General features: G+C 41.5%; 9 protein-coding genes and 1 non-coding gene across 14 annotated transcripts; 4 read left to right on the top strand and 6 right to left on the bottom strand.

Annotated features, from left to right (window-relative positions):
* Positions 1-583: 583 nt before the first annotated feature.
* Positions 584-2,077, top strand: LOC135801875 (D-altritol 5-dehydrogenase-like). The gene is made up of 4 exons (XM_065315399.1): positions 584-804; positions 874-1,001; positions 1,071-1,616; positions 1,683-2,077. The coding sequence occupies exons 1-4, from the start codon at positions 655-657 to the stop codon at positions 1,906-1,908; spliced, it is 1,050 nt and encodes a 349-aa protein (XP_065171471.1). The 5' UTR covers positions 584-654; the 3' UTR covers positions 1,909-2,077.
* A 1,052-nt stretch (positions 2,078-3,129) lies between these two features.
* Positions 3,130-5,622, bottom strand: LOC135802719 (uncharacterized). Its single transcript, XM_065316336.1, has 4 exons — positions 5,396-5,622; positions 5,163-5,337; positions 4,801-5,094; positions 3,130-3,981 (listed from the first exon to the last, which is right to left on the bottom strand). Exons 1-4 carry the CDS (start codon positions 5,460-5,462, stop codon positions 3,273-3,275), a joined length of 1,245 nt encoding a protein of 414 aa, XP_065172408.1. The 5' UTR covers positions 5,463-5,622; the 3' UTR covers positions 3,130-3,272.
* Positions 5,623-5,712: 90 nt separating this feature from the next.
* LOC135803020 (uncharacterized) lies at positions 5,713-7,279 on the bottom strand. 2 transcript variants are annotated; one of them, XM_065316660.1, is made up of 3 exons: positions 6,939-7,279; positions 6,513-6,870; positions 5,713-6,451 (listed from the first exon to the last, which is right to left on the bottom strand). In XM_065316660.1, the coding sequence occupies exons 1-3, from the start codon at positions 7,015-7,017 to the stop codon at positions 5,803-5,805; spliced, it is 1,086 nt and encodes a 361-aa protein (XP_065172732.1). In that variant the 5' UTR covers positions 7,018-7,279; the 3' UTR covers positions 5,713-5,802. The 2 variants fall into 2 exon arrangements, with proteins under 2 accessions (XP_065172732.1, XP_065172725.1); XM_065316653.1 differs by having other exon boundaries at positions 6,513-6,873; positions 6,939-7,276.
* A 392-nt stretch (positions 7,280-7,671) lies between these two features.
* Positions 7,672-9,514, bottom strand: LOC135799300 (sex-lethal homolog). 2 transcript variants are annotated; one of them, XM_065312345.1, is made up of 4 exons: positions 9,325-9,514; positions 8,594-9,083; positions 8,379-8,533; positions 7,672-8,321 (listed from the first exon to the last, which is right to left on the bottom strand). In XM_065312345.1, the coding sequence occupies exons 2-4, from the start codon at positions 8,944-8,946 to the stop codon at positions 8,194-8,196; spliced, it is 636 nt and encodes a 211-aa protein (XP_065168417.1). In that variant the 5' UTR covers positions 8,947-9,083; positions 9,325-9,514; the 3' UTR covers positions 7,672-8,193. The 2 variants fall into 2 exon arrangements, with proteins under 2 accessions (XP_065168417.1, XP_065168428.1); XM_065312356.1 differs by lacking the exon at positions 9,325-9,514 and having other exon boundaries at positions 8,594-9,278.
* Positions 9,515-9,593: 79 nt separating this feature from the next.
* egl (Egl_like_exo domain-containing protein) lies at positions 9,594-13,475 on the bottom strand. Its single transcript, XM_065312236.1, has 2 exons — positions 12,799-13,475; positions 9,594-12,738 (listed from the first exon to the last, which is right to left on the bottom strand). The coding sequence occupies exons 1-2, from the start codon at positions 13,064-13,066 to the stop codon at positions 10,265-10,267; spliced, it is 2,742 nt and encodes a 913-aa protein (XP_065168308.1). The 5' UTR covers positions 13,067-13,475; the 3' UTR covers positions 9,594-10,264.
* Positions 13,476-13,692: 217 nt separating this feature from the next.
* LOC135799204 (zinc finger protein 729-like) lies at positions 13,693-18,644 on the bottom strand. The gene is given in 3 exon segments (XM_065312217.1): positions 13,693-17,335; positions 17,338-17,601; positions 17,670-18,644. Coding segments are annotated over 3 exon segments (4,113 nt in total). The 5' UTR covers positions 18,379-18,644; the 3' UTR covers positions 13,693-14,195.
* Wwox (WW domain-containing oxidoreductase) lies at positions 14,231-23,460 on the top strand. Of its 3 annotated transcripts, XM_065312266.1 has the most exons (6): positions 18,385-18,505; positions 18,673-18,896; positions 18,991-20,225; positions 20,303-20,754; positions 20,818-21,379; positions 23,254-23,460. In XM_065312266.1, exons 3-5 carry the CDS (start codon positions 19,896-19,898, stop codon positions 21,359-21,361), a joined length of 1,326 nt encoding a protein of 441 aa, XP_065168338.1. In that variant the 5' UTR covers positions 18,385-18,505; positions 18,673-18,896; positions 18,991-19,895; the 3' UTR covers positions 21,362-21,379; positions 23,254-23,460. The 3 variants fall into 3 exon arrangements, with proteins under 3 accessions (XP_065168327.1, XP_065168338.1, XP_065168320.1); XM_065312248.1 differs by lacking the exon at positions 23,254-23,460 and having other exon boundaries at positions 20,818-21,392; XM_065312255.1 differs by lacking the exons at positions 18,385-18,505; positions 18,673-18,896; positions 23,254-23,460 and adding an exon at positions 14,231-14,357 and having other exon boundaries at positions 20,818-21,392.
* On the bottom strand, positions 21,389-23,020 carry LOC135799270 (guanine nucleotide-binding protein subunit beta-like protein 1). Its single transcript, XM_065312300.1, has 2 exons — positions 22,472-23,020; positions 21,389-22,301 (listed from the first exon to the last, which is right to left on the bottom strand). Exons 1-2 carry the CDS (start codon positions 22,694-22,696, stop codon positions 21,429-21,431), a joined length of 1,098 nt encoding a protein of 365 aa, XP_065168372.1. The 5' UTR covers positions 22,697-23,020; the 3' UTR covers positions 21,389-21,428.
* On the top strand, positions 22,355-22,438 carry TRNAL-CAG (transfer RNA leucine (anticodon CAG)). The gene has a single exon. It is a non-coding gene; the product is annotated as a tRNA-Leu (tRNA).
* LOC135799281 (WSCD family member AAEL009094) lies at positions 23,385-25,489 on the top strand. Its single transcript, XM_065312309.1, has 4 exons — positions 23,385-23,523; positions 23,607-24,069; positions 24,148-24,399; positions 24,475-25,489. The coding sequence occupies exons 2-4, from the start codon at positions 23,676-23,678 to the stop codon at positions 24,804-24,806; spliced, it is 978 nt and encodes a 325-aa protein (XP_065168381.1). The 5' UTR covers positions 23,385-23,523; positions 23,607-23,675; the 3' UTR covers positions 24,807-25,489.
* Positions 25,490-25,552: the final 63 nt, after the last annotated feature.

Below are 25,552 nucleotides of genomic sequence, written 5' to 3'. Positions count from 1 at the left end.
GCCCTTTTCTATAGGATAAAAGTTGGCATTGAGATCGAATCATAGTTATAGTTAAATAGTTGAATCCGAGATGGCGCGCGGAAGTGCATTATTAGCAATTCTTAATATAATTAATTTCTTTAAAATAAAATTGCAAATCTTATTGATAGAATTGACACATACTTTGTCTAGAACAAGAGAGTAAAATGAATTTCATTTTTATTAAACACTACCGGGACGAAATCGCCGGCAACAGCTGCTTCACAATATTTTTAACAATATAAACATTTATAACACGAAAAACACGCATTACAAGCGTGAAATACACAAATCCGCTTTCTTTCGCAAATCCACTCATAACACTAACAATAACAACAATATAAAAATAATATCACGCAGCATTCAATATTTACTGAATGATCACCTTATCTCTTACGCTCCGCTCAATATTTTAACATTTGACCTTCTGCCACAAGCGCAAAACACCATTAAACACTATAATTCTGCGATTAAAGTAGATTACGTCAAGTATTGCATAACTCATATTATGAGTTACACGAGCAAAACAAAACACAACAAATGTTAACATAACGCCTGAAATTATCACACCAAACACCAGTCCGGCTCAAAGCGTCAAATAAGTAACATCAACACCTGATCACTCAAAATATTAAAATGGAGGCTTTAACTTTCAATCTGAAACAACATAAGGGCAAGCTGCGTTATAATGCCGACTTCCCCAAAGCGCAAATTCAAAACCCCGACGACGTCTTGATCCAAGTCGCCTACGCCGGCGTGTGTGGGACTGATCTACACATCATGGAAGTAATAATACAAAAATTTAATTTTTTTCTCACCCAAAATATGGTAATAATTGCATAAAAAATATCTCAGGGTCATTTTCCTTGCAAACCGGACGGTGACGTTGTCCTGGGCCATGAATTTTCCGGCCGGGTTGTTGCAATCGGCGCACAAGTCACAAACGTTAAAGTCGGCGATCAAGTTTCAGTAGATCCCAATCAGTAAGTCACATTTTCCCATTAATATTCATCATTTTCTACAAATTTTCACCCAAAAAAATAAATTTCAAGAGGTTGTATGGTCTGTGGTGATTGTCGTTATGGCAACGTACACTACTGTCGTGATGGCGGCCTTAACAACACAGTGGGCATCTATCGCAATGGCGGCTTCGCGCAATTTGTCGTCGTCCCCGACGTACAAGTCCACAAACTCCCTTCGGAATTATCCCTTATGCAAGGCGCACTCACCGAACCTTTATCCTGTATTGTCCACGGATGGGATAAACTGCAACCTATTCCTGTGGGTAAAAAAATATTGATCCTAGGCGCTGGTATTATCGGAAACCTATGGATTTCCATCCTGCAAGGTCAAGGCCATCGCAAGATTACCATGTCGGAGGTTAACAAAAGCCGCCTGGATCACATTCAGAAGTATTTCAGTGGTGTTGAATGTGTCACACCGGATCAATTGTTGAAGCGTGTTGATAATGAAGAGTCCTTTGATTTGGTTATTGATTGTTCTGGGAATGGGAAGGCCATCGAGCAGGGTGTCAGTGTGTTGAAAACTGGAGGTACCATGTGTATTTTTGGTGTTGCAAGTCCCGAAACTCGTATTAGGTAAAATATTAATTGAAAATTAATTTTAAATTATTTTATTAATTTTTAATTGATTCTTTTCGGTAGCATTGCACCTTATGAGTTGTTTGCGAAAGAGTTGACTATTATGGGTGTGAAAATCAATCCGTTTACGTTCCCCAAAGCGCTGGGTCTGATGCAATCGCTTTGCGATCAGTTTTTGGTTTATGAGAAACTAGGCATCAAAGTGTTCAAACTCTCGGAGTTTGAGAAAGCCATTGAGGATTTGAAGAAAGGTACCATTGCGAAAGCAATGTTCCACGTTGGTCTGTAATTGATTTTATTGGAATTTATGAATACTAATGGTTTATTGATGGAATACTTAAGGATTTCAAGTCAATTCGAGTGATGATGGGGATTTTGCACATTTGTATGCATTCTTCGTTAATGAGTAAACATTTATGCAATAAAAAGAATAAAAAATTAGGAAATTATAATGAAAATTATTGTTTTTTATTAGTGATAAGATGGCGCTAGGCACTTTTATAAATAAATAAGAAAAAAGGAGAATTTTGCATTTTTTCCTAAAAATTCGGCAATATAAACATAATTTAGCTCCGGTGACTAAAGTACTTTAGTTGTGACCGTGTTTAAAGTGCAATTTTTGTGCCTTCTTAAAAGTGGAAGTAAAAAACAATTTAAGTAATATAAAACACAATAAATAAACAACATATTGCACATTCCAATGCATCTTGGGCGATAAAACATAACTACATGAGCGTGAGCGGTGAGAGATGCGAGTGATTGATGAGAATTTGGCGCGCTTGCTGGCATTCTTCGTCAATGAGTAAAAATATACGCAATAAAAATATAAAAAATAAATAAGTCTTGTATATTCCCCATTTACGCACCAGCCATGGTCTCAATCAAAAGCGAAAAAAGTAAATGAAAATTCGAAAAATCAAACGCAATAGAAACCGAAACCCTCTGCTTTTCAAAGACATCAGGCGGCCATTTTGGTAAATGGGAAGCAGACGACCAGCGTCATATATCACGCCTCTTGCGGAAGAAAGGCGGTCATAAAATAAAATTCAAACTAACAGAAAACAAATCGAGATGAAATGTGAAATATGAAAGTGAAAAACAAAAAACTTCGATAACTTCTTTGATAGTCTTTGACACATGATAGGGTAGATGTTTTACCATGGACCTTTGAGGAATGGAATATCAAAATCGCCAGCGCCGCCTCCAAAGAATCTATGGTAGTGCGGTGAATTGTTACGCAGCGACATCTGCGCGAACGTGCGATTTAAATACTGCGGTACACCTATAATAAAAAACGCGGTTTAGAGGTTATAATAGCACATAAATCAGGTTAAAACATACCACGTGGATCACCATGCGACATATCATAAAACAGATTAGGTCTTTGCTGTGAGTAATCATCTGCAATACGCATGCGCAGTAAATACTGACAATTTTCCACTTTCAAACCATTCAGATGATTGATGCCTGATTGCGCAAATTCAGCACGAGCATAATAAAACAATAAAAATGATTTAAAACTAATGTTTTATTAATAAAATCCATATAATACTGGAAATTTAGTACGTAGGGATTTCAATTCATTTCAATACACTTACAACTAAAGTTAAGTATACTTATAAGTCAATATAAGTCAGAACTTATTCAAGTACATCAATTGCGATTCAGACAGTCTTGGCTCGTGTACGGCGGCGGCGGCTCGAGACTCATCACGTCCGTATAACTCGGCGGACACTCATCCCTCTCCCTATCTCTTGCTGTATTCGTATTCGCGTTCTGCTCACTGCCACGCCTTAAGATATCATCGCTCAGCACCAGCAGCGCATCATTCACCTCCGTCGTATCCACCTGACACACAATCCTCGCGCGATAGTTATAATTCCGCACGATGGACGCGTGACTCCGGCATTGAATGCGATGATTACAATCGTCGAGATATAATTGTTCAATGCGCGCTTCTCTACACCGCGCTTTCTTCGCCATCATGAATATTTTACTGAGTATCAGCAGTAGTAATAGCATCGAAAAGAACGTGGCTAGTATGCAGAGAGTGATGAAAATGTAGCGGCTGCCGTTTTGGCGAACGGGTTGAGTCATATTGTAAGGCACGTAGCTTTCTGGTTCTTCGTAGCCATCGGAGAGGATTTGACAACATGGCGGCGGGTAGGAGACGCTGCAGTTTAAGTCCAGGTGGCGGTCGCAGCACCACGCGGTTGGTATGCAGCGGCCGTTGTCGCATTGGAGTTTATCGACGCATGGGTCGCCTTTGCAGGTTTCGAGGCTTTCATCGGAACCATCACTGCAGTCGGGTTTTTTGTCGCAGACGTAATGGGGACTTATGCATGCTCCTCCAGATTTACACCTTGAAAAATATTAATTTTTAGGTGTAAATTTGTTCAATATTTCATAAATTACGATTAGAAATTTAAGAAAATTATTATTTTGACTGGAAAATTGAATTTTCATGACTTTATCACAAAATTTTATCAATATTCTAAGCTGCAAGTGATTAATCTTTTATTTAGCTACATTTTGATGTACTTTTGATGCATTTCTGACGACTGGTTCAAAAGTTACGAGCAAAAAACTTGTAAAGTTGGTGATTTGACCGAAAACACCGTATACTTCCCGGAAAAGTCTATTTTCGCAACGTTTTCACACATTTTCATTAGAAATTAATGGTTCCCGGCATAGAACTTCTCTTGAGGTATGTTTTGATATAAATTTCATCAATATTTGACAACTTTACACACTAATTACGATCAAAAATCTAAAAATGTGATTTTTCGATAGCAAAATCCGCAAAACTAACTAAAAAAGTAAATTTTCCCAATTTTCTCATTAAATTTCATTAAACTTTGAAGCTCCCTGTGATAAATCAATCTATTAGCTATATTTTGATACAAATTTGATCAATTTTGACAGCTTTTCACGCAAATTTCGATAAAAAATCCAAAAAAACTTATAATTTTGACTGCAAAACTTCAGAAAAATTAATTTTTCACAATTTTCTCATAAAATTTCATCAACATTTAAAGTTTCCTATGATAAATCATTCTATTAGCTATGTTTTAATATAAATTTTCAAAATATTTCACACCCCGTTCAAAAGTTATAAACAAAAACCTCAAAAAGTCGTTTATATCGCGATAAATATATAAAACTTCAAATTGCAACTTACTTAAACATTAACTCATTGCAGTATAAATTGGTCCTCTTACGTCCCGCATACCAATTACTCCCGGCTTCACTCTTGATTGCCAATTTTGGTTTGACCACAACATAGACAATCTCAAAGATCATGTACTTCATGCTGCCGCAGAAATACGTGCCGGCGTCTTCCTCTCGAAGCGGCGCGAATGTTTTAACAGCTCTATTCACTTCCTGTGTGGCTGGCAGTGCATTATTGAAATATGCAAACATTTGACTTGACTTCTTCTTAGCTAAAGTCTCCAAATCACTTTCATTCTTAAACCTTAAACAAAAATTAAGTAACTTCAAAGTAAATTTTGTTTTTTGTGTGGTTTTATGTTTTTATATTACTTGAAGCTCTGTGTGGCTTTGCCCCATGCAATCTGTTCATCGTAGGCTGTATTATCAGCACTGAAGAGGTCACAGCTCAGAGTAAGATTCTGCCCGGCTTGTTCCTGCACGCCGGAGTGTATCTGCGAGTAGGACTCGTCGATGACGCGTGAGATTTGCAATTTATTCCTGTCGCCTACAAAACCACATTTTATAAAAATCATTAAAATGTTAATATTCATATTTAGACTTACTTTGAGCATGATTATAACTAATGTGTAATATGCTTAGTATAAGAACAGAAACAGACACCCTCCTCATGATTTCGTGCGGTTTGAGACTTTCGTCAGTGATGTATTTCTATTCGTGCGTGCATTTTCTCTTCGTTCATCTACATCTTAATAAAACCATCACAAAGCCTTTCATTCGCGTCGCCCGACGCCATTTTTCTTAACCAGATCCGCGGGTGTAAGCTGTAAGCTCCCAAGAGATATCAACTCACAACACGCATGCGCTGCTTACTTAACTCGTCATTACAACCGCGCGAAATTCAAAAATAAAAATTCAAACATTGCTGCATAAGTTTATTAATTCATACACATACACATACACACATAAGCTAGATAAATATAAACACATCGAATATAAATATAAATATCTCTTAGTTTCGTTTCGGTACATCCTGTAGATTGGCATAACTCGGCGGTGGTTCCTCATGCACCACATCCTTGTAATCCGGCGGCGCATCCGCCTTGTCTTCATCAAGTAAATGCTCACGCATACTATCTTGTTGACGTTCATTCACCACGGTCTCTACTACGGGACGTGCCACAGCTGTGATAATCACAACCGGTGTACATTCGGGTACTTCCTCCAAAAGCGCAGGTCTAGACTCAGCGCGACCACTGCGATGTGCAATGAAAACGCACTTTAAAATCGCCATCATCACAATGAAAAACGACAGGCTGATTTTCGTCCAGCTGACTTCCCGTCGTGTGGTGTAAGTGGTGATTTCATAACTTGGCCGCGGTCTCTTGGGTACTTCATACTCGGGTATTTTGAAATTTTTCAACCAGGAATCATATATTTCCGTGCAACATGAGGGCTGCTCACGGGCTTTACAGGAAGTATCCTCGAGGAAATGATTGCAACACCATTCGTTTGGTATGCATCGACCATTGTTACATTTGCGTTTGAATGTGCATACATCCAGGCGTTCGCAGGTTGTGAAACTCTCATCGGATCCATCGATACAGTCCTTGATCCCATCACAGACGTATTCCGAACTTATACGTTCGCCAAACATACACCTGGAAGTTTTAAGTTGTGGTTATGTTAAAGTAGTGATGAAATAAGGTTAGGTTTACATACGTAAATTTGCGTTTTGACACGCTGGTGTATGATTCCTTGCGGATTTGGAGCAGGACAAGATCGCTTAAGTTGTATTTCTGGCTAACGCACGAATAAATATCCCAATCGTCGTCGTGCCTCACCGACCCGAAACTAATCACCGCCCGGTTGATTTCTTGTTTTATCACCGGTGGATGTTTACGAGTGTTATTACTCCATGTCAGATTGGCATCCGTGATGGTTGTATCAGCGCTGGATAGGTCACAACTCAGGGTGAGGTTCTCACCGGCTTGTGCGTATAGAAATAATTCCGGATGTGGGATGTTGGCGCCGTTGACGACGCGCGAGATTTGCAGCTTCGGACGCGCATGTTTTACGCCTTCTGGAGCAAAGTAAACAGTAGGCTAAAAATAGACGAGGACAGGGTGTGTCCTGCAGCAGACTAACCTTGTGTACGGCGAAGGTCTCCAAAGGGTAGGAAACACAATGTGAAGGCCACGAGTGAGATGCGAATGAAGGGCGGCATTGCAAATGCGCGGAGTGTGCAACAGACTGCGGTCGCACACTACGCCATTTGAATATGTAAACAAAAAGGTGACTTGAATGTTGCTAGGCAAGTGGGAGATTTGATTGTGTGGAAATAGATTTTCGTACGCATGTGGAAATGCTTGTTTGGGGATTAATTTAGCGAGTGATAATTTTCAGAGGAAAAGCATACACACAGTGAGTTGAGATAAATGGTTGGGTAAATAATGTTTGTGCGGATGGGTGAGGGAATTAATTTGGTTGAGATTAGATAATGTGGTGAAAAATGAAGTGGACTGTTGGTTTTGATAAAGTTTTGCTTGCATTTGATATGAGAATTTGCAGTTTTCGGTTTTTTAGTTTTTAGTTGAACAAAGTTACTTGATGCGCCATCTGGTGAGAAACTGTGAGATTAGTTGTCAGTAATTTGTGGATTTTCCCAGGAAAAATTGTTATTCATATGTTTTACGTCAAGATGGCGCTGTAGTATACTTTTATGAATGAATAAGAAAAGTTTTTGTAATTTTTACGAAAATTTCTTCGATTTAAACATGATTTAGCGCTCAGCCGTGACTAAAGTACTTTAGTCATGACCGTGATTAAAGTGAAATATCGTGAATTCGTGAAAAATTCATTTTAAGAAATAAATCCCATGTATATTCAACAAATATATTCAATATCAATATAAAACACAATAAATAAACAACATATTGCACATTCCAATGCATCTTGGGCGATAAAACATAACTACATGAGCGTGAGCGGTGAGAGATGCGAGTGATTGATGAGAATTTGGCGCGCTTGCTGGCATTCTTCGTCAATGAGTAAAAATATACGCAATAAAAATATAAAAAATAAATAAGGCTTGTATATTCCCCATTTACGCACCAGCCATGGTCTCAATCAAAAGCGAAAAAAGTAAATGAAAATTCGAAAAATCAAACGCAATAGAAACCGAAACCCTCTGCTTTTCAAAGACATCAGGCGGCCATTTTGGTAAATGGGAAGCAGACGACCAGCGTCATATATCACGCCTCTTTGGGGAAGAAAGGCGGTCATAAAATAAAATTCAAACTAACAGAAAACAAATCGAGATGAAATGTGAAATATGAAAGTGAAAACAAAAAACTTCGATAACTTCTTTGATAGTCTTTGACACATGATAGCGTAGATGTTTTTACCATGGACCTTTGAGGAATGGAATATCAAAATCGCCAGCGCCGCCGCCAAAGAATCTATGGTAGTGCGGTGAATTATTACGCAGCGACATCTGCGCGAACGTGCGATTTAAATACTGCGGTAAACCTATAATAAAAACGCGGTTAGAGGTTATAATAGCACATAAATCAGGTTAAAACATACCACGTGGATCACCATGCGACATATCATAAAACAGATTAGCTCTCTGCTGTGAGTAATCATCCGCGATACGCACGCGCAGTGGATACTGACAGTTTGCCAGTTTCATACCGTTCAGGTGATTGATGGCTGATTGCGCAAATTCAGCACGTGCATAACTAAAAAAAAACAAAATTAATAAAATAAATCAATATAAAACTAAAAATAAAAACACCTACCGCACGAAAGCAACGCCACGCGGCAATCCAGTGGTTTTATCACGCAGCAAACGATGTTGAATTATCTCCCCATACTGCCCAAACAGTCCAATCAACTGTTCGCCATTGAAGAACTTCGGCAGGTTACTAATATACAAATTAGCGTTCTTCGTCACCTGACTCGATGGTCGTGAATAAGACACCTTCAGTATTTTATTCCTATACTGCAAGCGATTGAATAACTCAATCGCCTTCGCCGCGCTCTCCTCACTGATGTACTTCACAAATCCATACCCATAGCTATACCCAGTCCTCGGGTGCTTCATAATCTTCACCGACTCCAGCTCACCAGCCAGCTTGAAGAGCATCATCATGTCGTAAACCGTCGCCGATTGCGGCAGGTAATTAATAATCAAATTAGTCTTGTCATATTCTCCATTATAATCCCTGAGCCATTCTCCTGGCTCAACTTCTCATTCATTTCGGGCTGATTCTGATTCATGATTGGATTCTGCAAGTGTTAGATCATAAATGCATCAGTTACAAACGCACCGCCAACGGAATACGCCACAAAACACAAAATGATAAATAAATAATCAAAAATATCACCGAAAGACATGAGTTTTATCTACTGACAAACACCCAGTGATAAATTTTGTATAAATTTGGAAATAATCATGGATACAAGTGAGGTTTGAGGTTAGATACGAAAACAAACTGTGGAAAATCAGAAAAAAACGCGAAATACTCACCGAATTGCTAGGAATTCACTCACAAATCTTTTTTAATTTTAATTAATAATATTTATTAGTGTTATGAGGGATGTGTGTGTTTTGAATTCGTGGAAAACCGTTTGTGATTTGAAATGCGCGTTGAAAAGTCGCGTGGATCGTGAGCCAGTGACGCATGCGCGGCGAACTCACGACTGATACCACATCAAACTTCTGTCAAGCACACAAACAGTTGTGATTATTCGCGTAACCATAACGCAAATAATAAATAAATAAATAAATCAATCACGTGCTGTTAATAACTTCTTTATTTTTAACATCGTAATAACATATTCAATCATTTCCGATGATTGAATCGATTTGAAATGGAAAAATATCTCCATACAATTGGTGAGTCGTTTTTACTTTCGATTAATTCATTAAAAAAAACATTAGCAATGAAATTAATGTATATCATACATAAAAATTGCCCTAGACATCCACCCGCGACGTATAACGTGACTTCAACCGGGAAATTCGTGCAATTTCCGGCGAAATCATCAAATTTTCTAGAAATAAATATAAGTTTAAGATATTAAGGCCATTGTATTGGACAATTATCGGATTCTTATCGATATAAACGTGTTTGGGCTAAAAAAACATTCAACTAAACTATGATTACTCCAATGGCATCATATAAATCCAAAGAAAACTCCCATAAAACAACAATTTTCGAGTCTAGACTAACCCTAAGCGTTAATAATTTAATCACTATCACTATTACTAGTCTTGCAACAAGTTAAAAGCACCAATTCGTATAAAATATAAATATAAATTTGGGATGATGAGAAAGAAATTGAAATTAATGCAATAAGTACGTAAAATTTCCATCCAGAGCTAAATCTAAATTTTGATTGTGAGCATATTGACTTAAATTTCAATTGAGCTAAGTATAAGTAAGAACTAATCACGTTCACCTTCGTCATTCAACATTCTCATTCTCATTGAAGTAGATCTTGGTGATGACAATATCCCCTGTGCTTAAAGTTTGTGTTTCCATTGATGTTTTACCCTCCTGGGGAATTTCCTCGCCTGGAATTGATTGGAAACCTGCACGTGCCTCAATAATCTTCTCATTTGTCGCTGTGCCATTCATGTGACAATTACAACTGCAACATTTCTCTTCCTGTGCCCCTGGTAATAACGACGCCGCGGATAAAATCGCTTCGAGTTTGTCAATTTTATCCATACGGTCGATTTTATTATCGCTTAGAATCGTGTCCACCATCTGCATGCTTTCAGTAAGAGAAGTAGGTTCGGAATTACGTGGGGATGTTGTGTTATCCGACTCTATGGAAGGATAATCATTATCATCCTCTGATGATGAGTCGTCTTCTTTACCTAAACTTTCTAATTTCTCGAGTTTTTTCGCTACTTTTGCGGAGGATTTTAATTTTTCTTTCTCTTCTTCAGTTAATTCAATGTATCTCAACAGTCGGACCTCACGATTTGATAATACAACTGATTTTGATGATTGACTCAACTTGGAGCGTAATTCTGCGACTTCTGTTTCGGTTTTTCTTTGTCTCTTCCTCAGTTTGACATTCTCTGGATTTATATGTAGGAAGATTTGCTCATCGCATAACTCCAGGAGTAACTTCCTGTTATTGTCGCTGATTTCTTTGATCATCGCCGGATAGAGATTCTCATGAATCAAACTCAATACATCCGCAGATGCATACAGTATCATTTCTCTTGACAAAGGTCTCCTACTCCAGTATTTCTGATCTCTACGATAGACATTCTTCAATTGTTCCTTCATAGGATTCACGAATGCTCCATACTGTTGACATAAAGCATTCAATGCAACAGATTTCGCTTTGTAGACGGGTTTGCGTGTCTCCTGATATGTCAACACCGCATGCGCGGCTTGCGTGTCAAAAACACAACTTAAATTAATCCCGAATTGTTGATTTAGGTTGACTGAATCATTCCGGCAGTCATGAATGATTTTCACCACATCCGGGCTTTCTAAGAGTCTCTTCAGTCCTTGATTGATCATAGCTGGACAACTGATCAAGTCAAAGATGTAGCTTTGTCTCTGGAAGGTCGCGATCTGCATCAGGGTGATTTGGCCCTTCACACCGAGGTTTATCCCTTCACAATCAAACGCTACGACGGTTTTATCTTCATCAAACGCGAAGATTTCTTCTGGTGGTTTATTAATTTTGTTTTTTATGGGTTTTTTAGGTTTCATGATGTCGTTAATCACCAATAGACATTCTTTTTCATTGCAGATGACTCTGGTGCTCTGGAAGATTTTATTCTTCCATGTTTCTTTATCAACTACACCTGGAGTGTTGTTGATTATTCCAGTTGTGGTTGGTGTTGATGATATTGGTTGATTTGTCAGTGTTTGATTGATGTTATTGAGCTGTTGATTGAGTAACTGCTTCTGATCACGGCCGGTGTTCTCCTGGAGGGTTTTAAGTACAAGATTATTGATGCGTTGCTTGAGTGATTGTTTTTCCAAGGGTTTGGATTCTTCTGTTGGTGGTGAGCCGAGTTTAAACTTTGGCACAAGCGGTTCTTTTTCTTTAGTTTCCTTAGGTTTTTCTTTTAGTTTATTCTCTTCTTCTTTCTTTTTCTGTTCTTTGATTTTTTCCAACTCTTGTTGTTGTTTCTCCTGCTCAGCTGCTTGAATCTTCGGTTGTTTGAGCCTGTCACTTATAGACATCTTCGCTGGTGAGCTGGGTGTTAAAGACGGAAGTGGTGACGTCGCCGGTGAGTTATTCCCGGAAACCGTTGGACTCACACTGTGATATTGCTTGGTTTTATCATCATCTGTTTGATTTACGATGTCATCTACAACCGGGACCACTTTTTCAACTTTTTCAACTGGTTTCTCTACCTTCTCAGCGGGTTTCTCAGGAGTAGTCACCTTTGGATGTTGTAATAACGTGACTAAATTCGCTTGTATATGAAAACTATCCGCGAACAAACGCAGGAAACTCGTGAGATGCTGCGGAGTGTTGAATAGATTCGACCAGCGTTCCTCTGGTAGTGTACAACTGACAACCTGAAACAGTTGTTCGACCAGTATGGGTCCTTTTACATCAATGCACTGCGCGAAGAAATCTAACAGGGATTGTGTTTGTTGTGGATCCACATCGACTTTCACGTCGAAATTCAGATGCGTGTTGGTTTTCGGCGCGAATGTTGCGAAATTCTTCAATACCACTGTTTCATTCTCATCATTAACCAGGAAACTCTCAGGGTTCTTGAGGAGGAACTCGCGGAACTCGTGGAAGTGCTGCCCGGAGACATGCCGCACCTCTGGGCTGGCTTGTGAACGATGCCCAAGGAGGCTGCGGATTGGCACCTCGGTGGAGTCGCCGTATTGTGAGAGTTTCTCGGAGAAATAATCCACGGCTTGTTTCGCATAGTCTTTAGACCCTAAAATATTAAATTTTAGTTTTTTTTTTGGTTAGATTATTGAGTTGATAGGATAATTACCGGAAGATTCTTTATTATTGTCCAAGTCAACATCGCTGACATTCACATAGTCGCCCTCAATGGCAAACAGCGAAGGATATTGCGCTAGGAATTTCTTGAGGCCACTCTGTGACCCGCCAGCAATCTGTCGCATCTCCTTGGTGAAGCCCTTGGAGCCGAACTGGCAGCTGAGGTCGTGCAATGTACGCGGCTCGCCTTTATCCAGCAGTCTCTCAAAGAAGAACAGCAGGGTCATGTTCCTCGCTTGCTCATATTGCATTGCTTCCATTGTCTCTTCTCTTCTCTTCTCTTCTTCCCTTCGATGTGTATATATAAAAATAATTACAAAACAGATCACAGCTGGTTTATTGCTTCTTCATGCTTCTTGAATGCATCAATTTCTATTGTGATATGTGTCTAAAATAAAATCATTTCTGGATGGAAACCGAAGAGAACCAAACGAAAGCATCGCGCTTCCCGTGGAGGTAGTGTGTATTCATCCACCTCATTCCATATTTAGGCACTTGGTGCGCACCATTTTCGGCCGCGGGGCGAAAATGTTACACAATCGCCGCCGGGGGCGAGTCACGCACGTCACTAACACGACTACACGGCGGCGGCGGCGGTGGCAGGCGGCGCGCGGTCCCGATGGCCGAATAATAATAATTCGTGCAAACGTCACAAGACGACGGCCGTCGCCATGTTTCTGCTGCGATTGCTTTCCACACCTACAACACACACACACACACGCAGAAAAACATAAATATACAGAGTGTATCAAACCAAAACCGGTATAAAACCTATTATTAATAATACACATACAGAAAAAAAATAGAAATCATAAGCAGGTGACCTTGATTATCGATGCGTACGAGTAATAATTACCCAAATACATAAAAACCCAACACGCCGCCATTTTATCTAGAAAATATTTATTCACGTAATGACTGTGTTGCAAATACGTTATTCTTCATGAATACTAACCTCCACGGGAATGTCACAATATTCATCTGATCATCATCATACACATAATTTAAACTTAGTTGGTAACGCATCTTACTTACACCTAACTTAAACTTGTAGGTTAGAGTTGAATACAGTATCCAATATTAAAGTCGTGCGCTTAAACGGTACGTAGAAAAATAATCGCTATCGTTAATAATATGTATGTAGGTTGTTTAAATATATCATCCTTACGTGTACACACTATATTTAAATATATATGGCAACTCTTGTTTGTCGAACTCAAACTTTATCCTAGAGAAAAAAATCGAAAATCAAAAAGCAAAAACATATGGAATGTGTTAAAATATGAATCTCCGCCGTGTCTGCCAGCGCCCTCTGCTTACAATATCTTAGGTTATGTTGTCATATATCACTATGCATTAGTATAATGAGTATTCTTGTCTGTTAGTCTTTTAGAGGATACTATCGACTGCACTCTGGATCTCATGCTGGTTATTCATCCCCGGTGCGTTTGTGGATTGGACTTCGTACTCTTCAGCGACGGTGCCATCATGACAGCTGTCGTCTTCTTCATAACAGATGGATTGCACCGCTGAGTCGACGCCATCTTGCACGTAAGTCACTTGATCCTGCTCGTAGATTATCTCTTGTGATAGTGAACTTGTGCCTTCTTCATCTTCATCATCGTCTTCTTCTTCTTCGTCGTCATCTTCGTCTATTTCCTCTACGTCATGGTGTACAATGTGTTTGATGACGATTTGTCCGTCTTCGTTTGATTCAATGTAGGAATCTTCGATGATTTCTTCTTGTTCGTATATTGTGAGGTCGTCCTGATGGACTACTTCTTCAACAACTTCTTCGTATTCTTCTTCATCTTCTTCTTGCTCTTCGAATTGTTCTTGTTCTTGCTCTTGCATATCCTGCTCTTGGATGTTTTCATTATCATTATCATGATCATTTTCTGTTTCTTCAGTTAATACTTCATCTTCTTCAATTTCTTCTTCGAAAATCTCCACCTCGGATTTTATCTCCTGTGCAGCCTCTGGTACTTCCTCCATATCTTCATCATCTTCACCTTCGTCATCATCGTCATCCTCATCATCATCCGACATTTCTTCAACTTCCTGCTCATCATCAATCTGCTCTTCTTCCTCCGCCTGTGAAACATTCTGCTCTTCATCTTCTTCAACTTCACCTTCATCTTCATCATCCTCATCATCATCTTCAACATCTTCACCCTCCTCACCATCACCATCATCTTCAGCCTCTTCAACTTCTTCACCTTCACCCTCACTCTCCGAACTACTCGACGAATTCGTGCTGCATTCCACCTGTTCAATCATACTCTCAAAATTCACATCTTCATTATTATCATTCATCTCAACTTCATTCTTCACCGGCGGTTTAATCTTCACTTTAAACTTAATCTTCTCTTCAGGCAAATCATCCTGCTCCTCATCTTCTTCATCTTCATAATCATTCCCTTGAACTTGTTCCTGTTTAATATTCATATTCATATTCATACTCTGCGTGTTCGGCGGGTTGTCCAACAACGACCAATCGAATTTAATATGAATCGCCATGTGTAGCTTCAACTTCGAACTCGCATTATGATACCTCCCACAAATCCTACAAATAAAATTCGACCCAAACCCTTTTCCATGCAGTAGAGTAGGATGCTCACTATTCAAATGTCGCTGTAGATCCGCATAGCTTTTATTCGTAGACAAACAAATCCCACACACAGTCGCGGCGACTTGTTTGTGACACCTTATATAATGCTGCCAGAGGTGTTTCTTCGCCGGCCAGTTCTTGTGACAGATATCACACACGGATGGATCGTTTGAGTTCACATAAACCGTGCGTTTACTGGAATTAATCAACTCTTCACTATGCGCATGCTTATTACCTTGACTCTTCGGCGTCATGGGAGACATAGAGAGGCCATTTTGTTTCGTTTGTGAATTCGTATTTGCATTACTATTTGAATTATTATTGCTCTTGTGTACATACGCGCCGACTAGATGCTTCTCAAGTATAGACTTCCCTTCATACTCATCTTTAATCCCCCCATCATCATCATCCACCTCCGATTCATCCTCAATATCACTCCTGTGCACTTGTTCTTCTTGTTTAAACTGAGGCAAACTCTCAGTCGGTGTGTATTTCTTCATACCTTTCGAGTGATGCATATCCACATGCGTCTGCAACTCCTGTTCGTTATTAAACACTTCCAGACAGACTTTACAAGCACGAAATACTCGCCCATGGGATTTATTCAAGTGATCATACGTCTTCCATTTTGATCCATAGTTCTTCCCACAAACAGTACAACTAGTCAGTGGTTGCAGCGCTTCTCTATGCACCATCCTCACGTGATCCCGCAGAATATGCTGGCTTTCAAACAGTTTTAAACACACACCACAACTCAGGGATAATATCTTCCTATGTAAAGACAAAATATGCATCTTTAGTTTGATTTTTGATGGTAAAATATCCCCGCAGAATTGACACACGAATGAATTCGCGTGGTCTTGTAAATGCGCCCTTAAAAGATCGTTATTTCTTAAAACATTACCACAATGTTGACAGTTCAGATGACTCCCTGGATGTGTGAATCTTATATGTGAGACAATCTCGCATTTTGATTGCACCTTCTCATCGCACATCTCGCATGAATATTCGGAGTGATAATTCACTAAATGCTTCGCCAGTGATTGCCGGTCTTTGAAAATCCTCGAACAAGACTTACATCTTGTTAGTAAATCTTTTTGTAGTCTTGGCCGACAGTTTTTCTTGTGTTTCTTGAGTAGTGTGCGTTTGTGGAACGCTTTGGAACATTTGGGGCATTTATATTCACCGTCATTAGTTGGCGGCGTGTAATTCGTGATGATATTTGTATAAATCGTCGAGGATGAGTCCAGTTCCTTCGGGGGAACAGTCGGCATCTTCAGGGAGGATAAATCACGCATTTCTGTATTCCTAGATTTATTTTTAGGAATATCCGTGTCATGCATTGGTTGTTGTTGAAGAGTAGTCTTCTTTGCTTCCATCTCAGCACGCATGAAACTCTGCCGTACTGATTGAAAGTCAAACGGATCGAATTTCTTCATCATGAAATCATCCTCTTCAAACTCGGATAACACTTCACCGTTTTTGATCTTTGGTGTAGCACTAGATGAAGATGATGAAGTCATAGCACTGCCCAAACTAATACTTCCGGCTTTCTGCGTGTGGATTTTGTTGAAATGCTGCAGGAGGTGATACTTTGATGCTGATGTCTTGTAACAAAACTGACATGTTACACTCGGGTGACCTTTATGTACCCGATTCACATGTTTCCATAAATGTGAGTTTCTTCCATAGCTTTTATTGCATAAATCGCAGTGGAATATTGAGTGTTCCGAGCGTTTGTGACTGCTGTATTCTTTGAAACTTTGGAGTGAAGATCCGCATTCAGTGCAGCTGTAAAATTTAGGCTCGCAGGATTCATTTGTGTCCATGAAATCAGACGGGTCGAATATCTTCCCGTCTTTTTTACAGTCAGCCAAGAGGAAATCATGTACCAGGATGTGATTTTCGAGGATTTTTGGTTGTCCTCGGCGTATTTGCATACTTGACACACGAAATATCCGATGATGCTGTGTGATTTCATGCAGGATTCAAGATGTTCTTGTAGCGTGTGTAATGAGGTGCCTATATGCAGGCATAATCCGCATGTGAGTTTCGCGTGTTGCGCATGGCGTACGCGCAGATGCGCGTAGAGATCGGTTTTGTTCGTGAGTGAGGCGGGGCATAGCGGGCAGACGTAACTGGCTGTCAGGGTAGGCGGGGCATCGTTTTCAGGAACTTTCATTTCTGCAAATCAAAAAATTAATTCATAATTTTTAAATTTAAATTTAAAGATATTATTAATATCCACTTACCAATACTTTCACGTTTTGTTTTCAAGTCGGTTATCTTGACTAATTCCGGTAACTTTTTCTTCTTCTCCGCGCTGGCAGTCTTCGGACTCTCCGGTGATTTCTCCTCCAACAACACATTCACATCAGAATTAAATTCCGGTTGAATATGTATGTTGGGTTGCATACTCGCTTGGAGATTCTGCAGGTTGGCATGCAGTGTACGCGTCATGCCTTCGGGTATCGGCTCGCTGCTCAGCACCTGCGCCATGTCAATACCATGCGTGTCGAACACGTGCTTCGCCAGCAACGTGCCTTTCGGAAACTGCTGGTCGCACAGCAGGCAGACCTGCGGTAATTGTTCCAGCTGCTTATTCACAATCACCGGCGCCATGTTTGTCTGTATCCGCCCGGTCATAGGCGTGGCCAATGGGAAAACTTGCGCGTGCTGCACATTGGGAGTAATCTGCGCATGCGTTGCTTGTACAACTGGTTGTCTACGTGCCGGCGGACGTTTTTTACGACGATTCGCACCATTTTCACCCGGGAATAATTCATTTAGGTTTAAACTAGGTTTAAACATTTTTGCGTTACGCCCATCGCCGCCATTATCGCCAAACAACGCTTCCAGTTTCCGTTTTGTACTTTTCCTCTCCTGGATTTCATTTATTATATCATTTACTTTATCATCAAAGTATAATTTATTCCTGATGGATGTTTTGGTCATACTCATCAGGTAATCGGAATTATTCGCGCGGTCTTCATCTTTTTCTTCTGCATCTGATGAGTCGTACTCGACGAGTTTGTCGTGTTGACGCGCCGCCAGGATTTCGTTCGCTTTTTCAATCTCCAGCGCGCAGGTGAGCAATTTACGCCGGTTTTCTTGCTTGGATGCAAAGTCTTCGCCTTCGTAGTGGAACGTGGCGAGTTTTTTACACCGCCATGTTTCAAACTGCGTGCATTCAGCGAGTAAATTCTCAGTGGTTGTGGATTTTTCACAAAATGATTTTTTTTGTTGATGTTGTAGAGGTTAAACTGAAGCAGGATTCGGTGATGTGGAAATTCTCTTCGAGGATTTTCAACGTTTCGAGTGATCGCTTGCGAAACGCGAAGAACGCGCAGATTTTTTCATTGCACGACGTGCACAGCGTGTCCGGCAGTAGTGATTCTTTCATCACCTAGAAAACAGCAGGAAAACAAATTGTGTTAGATAGGCAACTTATTCGACACAGTGTTTCGAAAATCTTGTGTGTAATTATTCTGTTTTTAATTTTTTTTTGTTTATTATTGTCAAATGGTTGTCATAGCAACGCAACGTGTGTGTATTGTATGTGTGTGTTTGCAGCGCATGTTGAATGATGTCGTACCTGCACGGGCAAACAAGTTTCGATCTTGCTCCGCAGCCCGTCGACGGCGAAGATGTCGACGCGCTGATTGGGGTGCGTTGTGATGGTGGCGCACAGCCGACAGAGGCGCTCCACCTCGCGCCTCGCGCCGCTGCTCGCTACCTCCGGCTGCGGCTCCATGACGCGCGCGCAGAACGAGTGGGTCTCTCCTAGGAGGCCCGCATCCGCGCCGATGCTCGATGCCACTCACACACACCAGCGGCGATGGATGATTTTTTTTATTTGCGTACACCCGCACACTGCGCACGCACACCTCTTCCTCAAGTTGCTGTTTAGCTGCTGCTGCTTCCAGAAGACTGCGTATGAATGCGGTTATTCGGGTGAAGGTCAGCGGGCGGCGTTCTGCGTTGCGAAAATATGGCGAGCGCTTCAGGCGGCCACCATCTTTCGCTCACCGGGTGTTCGGACGACGCGCACGCTACGACGCTGCGACGGTGCGGCCGGGACTGACTCAACGAGGCATGAGTGCGCCGAGCGCCCGAAGCCGCTGTCGGGCCGGACCGGTCGGCGCGGCGCAGCGCGCACGGCGGAGAGAGAGCGGCACGGGGCGGCGCTCGACGACGCGCACGCTGGGGTCGCGACGTAGAGACGCGCACGCGACGCGCAACCTGCACACACACCCGGAGGGACGCGGAGCGGCGACGGCGGCGAGCGGACTCGAAGAGCAGAAGCAGAAGAACATCCCAGCGCCGCACCAATCACACACTTTAACTATACACCACTAGATGTCACCCACACATCGATTCACATCACTATAGACAACACAACATACACCACAAATCAATAATCACCCACATCATCAGCTGTTTTTAAATTAAATTTAATCCAAAAATTTCAGTTAGTAATGAACGTGCCAGATAGTGACTCCGAAGATGAACTCCCCCCTGGTTGGGAGGAGCGCGTCACAGTCGACGGTAATGTATTCTACGCGAATCATTTAACAAAGGCGACGCAATGGACGCACCCACGCACCGGCATCAAAAAAGTCGTCAATGGCGAGCTGCCCTTCGGCTGGGAGCGCTGCGTGGACAAAAACACCGGTAAAGTCATCTACGTAGACCACGAAAACAAACGGACAACATATACAGACCCACGGCTTGCGTTCGCAATCGAAGAGAAAGATCATGTCAACGATTACCGGCAGAGGTTCGATGCGTCAAGCACCGCATTACAGGTAAACACAATTATAACATAGGCAACCATATTAACACCTCAACACTTTTTTAATTTTACTTAAATTAAATTCAATAGGTGCTTCACGGAAGAGATCTCAACAATAAACTGTGTGTAATCACAGGTGGCAACTGCGGAATTGGTCTTGAAACAGCCAAAAGTCTCTGTCGACATGGCTGTCATGTTATAATAGCTTGCAGGAACATGGAAGCAGGGCAAATGGCGCTGGAAGACATCCGAGGGTGTAAACCAGACGCAAAGTGTGACGTCGTCCAATTGGATCTCGCGTCACTCACTTCTGTGTCAAACTGCGGGGAGGAAATTCATCGTAGACTACTCCCTACTAATAGAAGCATCGATATGCTTATTCTAAACGCTGGAGTTTTTGGTCTTCCGTTTGAAAAATCCGATGATGGTTATGAGAAAACATTCGCCGTTAATCATTTAGGTCATTTTTATTTAACGCTGCTTTTAAAACCTTTGCTTAAGGTTGGCAGTCGTGTTGTTGTGCTCAGTTCGGAGAGTCATAGGTAGGCAACCCAACATACACCAAACACCTTCCATTTTGATTTATTGAAATATTTTAATTTTAGATTTGCTAATTTAACAGCGGATACTTTAAATCCCTCCACACTCTCAGTGGAATCATCGCAGTATTGGCACATGACAGCCTACAATAATTCAAAACTCTGCAACGTGTTATTCGCGCGTCAACTCGCGAAAAATCTACAAGATAAAGGTATATCTGTGTTTTCACTGCATCCAGGCAACATGGTATCGTCTGGACTCGCACGGAATTGGTGGTTGTACCGCATTGCATTCTTCCTGGTGCGGCCTTTCACTAAAAGCATGCAACAAGCAGCGAGTACAACTGTATTCTGCGCAACCGCAGTCGAACTACAAGGCACAACCGGTGTGTATTTTAATAATTGTTACCGGTGTCAAGAATCACAATCGGGACAATCCGATGTCATGGCTGTGAAACTCTGGAAAATCAGCTGTAAGATGATTGAGGATTCGCTTGGTGACCGCGCGAAAGGTTTGGATAATATAGAATTAATCAACGAGAAGATAGCAGACTGTCAAGATCAAGGTCACAACCAAGGTCAAAGTCATCGTGAGAGGGAAATATGCTGAATGCTAACACAATAAAAGGTAAAACGCTTAATTCGGCAGTCAATTTATTTAAAAATTCGTCAATTTGTTACTTATACAAATTCCAAATGGTGATAATACCATCCGCGCCACTCACCGCCATGATTTGACTCCCCCATTGCGGCACCACTTGTTCAGAGAACTGAATATCCGTCACGCATGCGTGGTTCTCAGTGAGCGCAGCGAGTAACCTCAGAGTCTTCCACGAGTAGATTCGTGTGCGTCCGTCGAATCCACCACACACCAATATCTTCCTGTCTTTACGCACGCGTACCACCTGACAACCCTCATTGGTCAGCGTCAATTCACACAGCGGTTTCATAGTCATCGTGCTTCTCTCCACGCCGAAGACTTGCAATACTCCACCAGCGCCACCTACCACACCTTTACCCGCAATGGAATCATAGGTGATTGAAATGATACATTCGTTGAATTTCGCGTGTGCGACGAGAACACCCGAGGTGAGATTCCAGAGAAATACATCGCCGGTTTCAAACCCGGCGAATATTAACTCTTCGTAGTCTTGGTGCAGTTGTGATGTGCGTGTGAAAAGCATGCCTACCTCCAAACACATTAATTGTCCTAATTGTTGAGGGTTTATTGCGTCGTGCAGACATGTCGGGATGTCTTTACATCCATGCGATGATTGGATTTGTAAACGTTGAAGTTGTGAGTGAGTTTTGAGGTCGTATATGTCAACGGCGGCGTTTTCCTGCGGTATGATAAGTTTGTGATTAGAGCGAAGGGTTTTGCAGAAACCGGAAGCGCATGGCAGCGTTGTTGTCTTCTCGTAGGTTAAGTCACTTGAGCGTTTGAAGATTGAGACTAGGCCTTGTTTTTCCTGGATTATCACTGCCTCTTGATAAGTGTGCACAGCCTGGATGGAAACACCCATTCCTTGTTTATAAATCAGTCTGTTACTCTGGAAATAATAAGACACGGAGATTAGAAAACAAGATGGCGGTAGGGTGTATGGTCAGGATGGCCGAGTGGTCTAAGGCGCTGCGTTCAGGTCGCAGTCCACTTCTGTGGGCGTGGGTTCGAATCCCACTTCTGACAATCTTTTTCTCTATTAATTTTTATTAATCTTACCTCTAGATCAAAAAAATACACCATTCCATTCTCTCCTGCTGCTAATAACAACGTCTTTTTAGGTTGCTCTGCCACCGCACCGTCAATCACAGATAACTTCTGTAGTTTACTATCAATCTCATCTTTATCTTCAGCATCACACTCAGGTTCCATAAAACACAGCGTGTGTAAATGTCCATAATCGGATTTGAAGCGGAAGAGCGGGTCCGGCGGCAGGACGGCCATCTTCTTGCGGCGCGGTTGCCCCGCCTCCCGGGATGTCGCCGTTTCCGGCTCCAGCTTGACCACGTGGGGGCGTTACTCTCGCACAGCACAAACAAACAAAACAAAACAATTACGCGTGTGGTGGGTGATGATTAAGCAGCTAATCGCAGGAATGTACACATATGTACATGTGCACGACAGTGTTGGAGGTTTGAACACGTTTATCACGTTGTGTTGACCAGAGATGCGATGTGCGAATGAACACACGCGTTGTCTGCGCTTGACATTTATCTAGGTCAACATTATCGCGAATCGCCAGCGAACGCACGCACGAAATGCACAGCGGTTCGCCAACAACAACAGCTGATTGTCGCATACGGTGGACATAACCGCATAACATACACAGTATATACACAACATATGCTTGTTTAATCGTTTAGAAAATCATTAATTATTGCATTTGTGAATAATTATTAGTGATTTTATTGATATCTTCATTAATTTATGGGTAAAAATAGTGATTTTGTAAAATTCCTGCTGAGTTTCTTTTGTTTGACTTGTTTTTTGTGTGTTTCTAGGTAGGCTACACGCATGTGCGCGCTCTGGTGGGAGTAAATGTGCCTGGGACGCAATGTGCCATGCGTCGCGACGCCTGCCCGCCTGCTGGGCGCTCTCCCAGACGTCAAACACGCCATCCTACATTTACACGCTACGCCTCGAGCTTAATCCTGCGTTCCTCCCTGGAAAAACCCACAAAATATCACAATAAACATGAAAAATCATAAGTTTTGAATACTTTTCCACTTCTCCTCCAATCCTGCAAAGTTTGCAGAGGAAACACGCACCACGTGAGTACAATTAATAATTAAACACAAAAACTTTTGTTTTTATCATAATATCACAGTGAAATAATAAAATATTATGATTTAAGAATGTGTTAAGGGTATAAATGTACGCGTAGAAGAATGCCGGCTGGCGGAGGCGGCGTTGGCGGGCCTCAATGCAGCTGACGCGTCCGCGCTTCTGGCTGCTCGGCGTGCTGGCGGCGCTCTATCTCGCCGGGGTGCTGTTCCTCTCGGCGCTGACGCTGCATGAACCTGCGTTCCGCCTCACTACCGGCGGTGTGGGCATCACTGGCACGCCAGGGGCGGCGAGGCATCATGAGGGTCCGAAAATCGGCCGTGGGCTGGAGCAGAAAATACTCATGTACAATCGGCTGCCGTTTGATCAGACGGTGAATAAACGCGTGGGCGGCGGGGCATTCCGCAGGAATCGCATTCAATGGTGTTCGGAATTGAAGTATATGCAACCACCGAGTGAGGAGTCGGTGGCGTTGGCGTCGTTTCCGGGCAGTGGCAACACGTGGTTGAGGTATTTACTGCAACAAGCCACAGGTAATTTAATCAACACCCTGTATATTTAAATAATTTGTTTGTTTTTTTTGTTTTGTGAATAATAAATTGTTTTTGCAGGTGTTCTAACCGGTAGCGTTTACAAAGATTACGGTTTGATGAAAAATGGTTTTCCGGCTGAGAGTGTCTCCAATGGCTCTGTATTGGTGGTAAAAACACACGAATGGGGCCCGATTGCACGCCGGCCGTTCAAGAAAGCTGTTTTGCTTGTACGCGCGCCATCTGCTGCCATTCAAGCGGAATTCAATCGGCAATCCGGCGGCCATGTTGGTTTTGCGTCGCCGGATAGGTATAGACGCACCAAGGGTAAATGTATGTTCTGAATATTTATATATTATAACCTCTCATAATAAATACATCAATATGATTGTCAATATTAATATTTAGATTGGCAGCAATTCGTGACGAATAAACTCGCCGCATGGAAGAAAACCAACATGGATTGGTTGAAGAACTTCAGCGGGCCGACGCACGTCATCTTCTACGAACAGCTGGTGGAAGACCCAGAACACACTCTACGGACTATTTTAGATTTCCTTGAATTCCCCATTGATAAGAAGCAGTTTGAGTGCGCCATATCACGTCAGGAAGGTATTTATCGTCGGAAGAAACGCGTGCTGAATTTCGATCCGTACAACAACGAGATGAAGCGCAAGATGAAGCTGGAGCAGGAAGTTGTATACGACGCCATTTATAAAATCGCTTCGCCAAGCAGATGATGGCCGGCCTAAGCGGCGGAGAATCTTTTTTCTCTCACACACGCAACGTATCACATCCACCCCATCCATTGATATCATTACAAAATGCCCCAATGTCTTCCCAACGAGGTAATTTTGCGTTTTGAACCAAATATTCATGGCCTAATTTACATTTTGCTGAAGTATTATTAAGAATCTCAACATGTGCAATATTTTCATGCGTTAACGGCTCAGTTTTGAGGTTATGTTGAAGTTTTACGGGTATTTTGATGCTGTAATGTAAGCGAATGGAAGCAAAGTTCCTTTTCTCTTCTAGTCAGAAACAAGTGGAACGAGTCTAGTCATAATTTTAGTTTAGCCAATTTTAGACACGAATTGTTTTAGGGATAATTTTAGAACAATGCGCGCTTGTTTATGTACTGCATAGTTGATGGTTAAAGTTTTGTGGCGAAATTTAAGCGGAAAAACCACCACACATTCTCCAGGACCAATTTATATCCATATAATAGACGTAAAAATGATCTAAATGCCCTAAATAACCAAATATTTTAAACGTAAACAAAAGCAGTAAAGTAAAAGTAAAATTATATGTGGACACATGAACATGAACAATATTCGCTGTTGAAACTATGTAATCGACGTTGTTTCGTACTTATACACACTGATAATGATAACGGATGGCTAATAAATACAATTTGTAGGTATTTAAAGCTTGAATGTTATAAATTTTCGCTGAAAAACGTCATTCATTTCGTTTATTTACGTCT

This window comes from Atheta coriaria, unplaced genomic scaffold (assembly GCF_025399875.1).
Source record: "Atheta coriaria isolate IRGN ID8LTWV9N9 unplaced genomic scaffold, Caltech_Dcor_3.1 hic_scaffold_2_pilon, whole genome shotgun sequence".
NCBI classification, from domain to species: Eukaryota; Metazoa; Arthropoda; class Insecta; order Coleoptera; family Staphylinidae; genus Dalotia; species Dalotia coriaria.
The sequence above is the reverse complement of the archived record's forward strand: the minus strand, read 5'-3'. Positions and strand labels throughout refer to the sequence as shown.

Coding starts and splice junctions, on each gene's coding strand:
- LOC135801875 (XM_065315399.1), top strand. CDS start 655: ATGGAGGCTTTAACTTTCAATCTGAAACAACATAAGGGCAAGCTGCGT. Junction 1,002..1,070: donor GTTTCAGTAGATCCCAATCA/GTAAGTCACATT, acceptor ATAAATTTCAAG/AGGTTGTATGGTCTGTGGTG. Junction 1,617..1,682: donor AGTCCCGAAACTCGTATTAG/GTAAAATATTAA, acceptor TCTTTTCGGTAG/CATTGCACCTTATGAGTTGT.
- LOC135802719 (XM_065316336.1), bottom strand. CDS start 5,462: ATGAGGAGGGTGTCTGTTTCTGTTCTTATACTAAGCATATTACACATT. Junction 5,338..5,395: donor TAGTTATAATCATGCTCAAA/GTAAGTCTAAAT, acceptor GTGGTTTTGTAG/GCGACAGGAATAAATTGCAA. Junction 5,095..5,162: donor AAAGCCACACAGAGCTTCAA/GTAATATAAAAA, acceptor TTTTTGTTTAAG/GTTTAAGAATGAAAGTGATT.
- LOC135803020 (XM_065316653.1), bottom strand. CDS start 7,017: ATGCCGCCCTTCATTCGCATCTCACTCGTGGCCTTCACATTGTGTTTC. Junction 6,874..6,938: donor AGACCTTCGCCGTACACAAG/GTTAGTCTGCTG, acceptor ACTTTGCTCCAG/AAGGCGTAAAACATGCGCGT. Junction 6,452..6,512: donor GTGTCAAAACGCAAATTTAC/GTATGTAAACCT, acceptor TAAAACTTCCAG/GTGTATGTTTGGCGAACGTA.
- LOC135799300 (XM_065312345.1), bottom strand. CDS start 8,946: ATGATGATGCTCTTCAAGCTGGCTGGTGAGCTGGAGTCGGTGAAGATT. Junction 8,534..8,593: donor CGTGGCGTTGCTTTCGTGCG/GTAGGTGTTTTT, acceptor GTTTTTTTTTAG/TTATGCACGTGCTGAATTTG. Junction 8,322..8,378: donor GTCGCATGGTGATCCACGTG/GTATGTTTTAAC, acceptor TTTTTATTATAG/GTTTACCGCAGTATTTAAAT.
- egl (XM_065312236.1), bottom strand. CDS start 13,066: ATGGAAGCAATGCAATATGAGCAAGCGAGGAACATGACCCTGCTGTTC. Junction 12,739..12,798: donor CAATAATAAAGAATCTTCCG/GTAATTATCCTA, acceptor TTAATATTTTAG/GGTCTAAAGACTATGCGAAA.
- Wwox (XM_065312266.1), top strand. CDS start 19,896: ATGAACGTGCCAGATAGTGACTCCGAAGATGAACTCCCCCCTGGTTGG. Junction 20,226..20,302: donor CGTCAAGCACCGCATTACAG/GTAAACACAATT, acceptor TAAATTCAATAG/GTGCTTCACGGAAGAGATCT. Junction 20,755..20,817: donor CTCAGTTCGGAGAGTCATAG/GTAGGCAACCCA, acceptor TTTTAATTTTAG/ATTTGCTAATTTAACAGCGG.
- LOC135799270 (XM_065312300.1), bottom strand. CDS start 22,696: ATGGCCGTCCTGCCGCCGGACCCGCTCTTCCGCTTCAAATCCGATTAT. Junction 22,302..22,471: donor TGTATTTTTTTGATCTAGAG/GTAAGATTAATA, acceptor TATTATTTCCAG/AGTAACAGACTGATTTATAA.
- LOC135799281 (XM_065312309.1), top strand. CDS start 23,676: ATGCAGCTGACGCGTCCGCGCTTCTGGCTGCTCGGCGTGCTGGCGGCG. Junction 24,070..24,147: donor TTTACTGCAACAAGCCACAG/GTAATTTAATCA, acceptor TTGTTTTTGCAG/GTGTTCTAACCGGTAGCGTT. Junction 24,400..24,474: donor TAGACGCACCAAGGGTAAAT/GTATGTTCTGAA, acceptor ATTAATATTTAG/ATTGGCAGCAATTCGTGACG.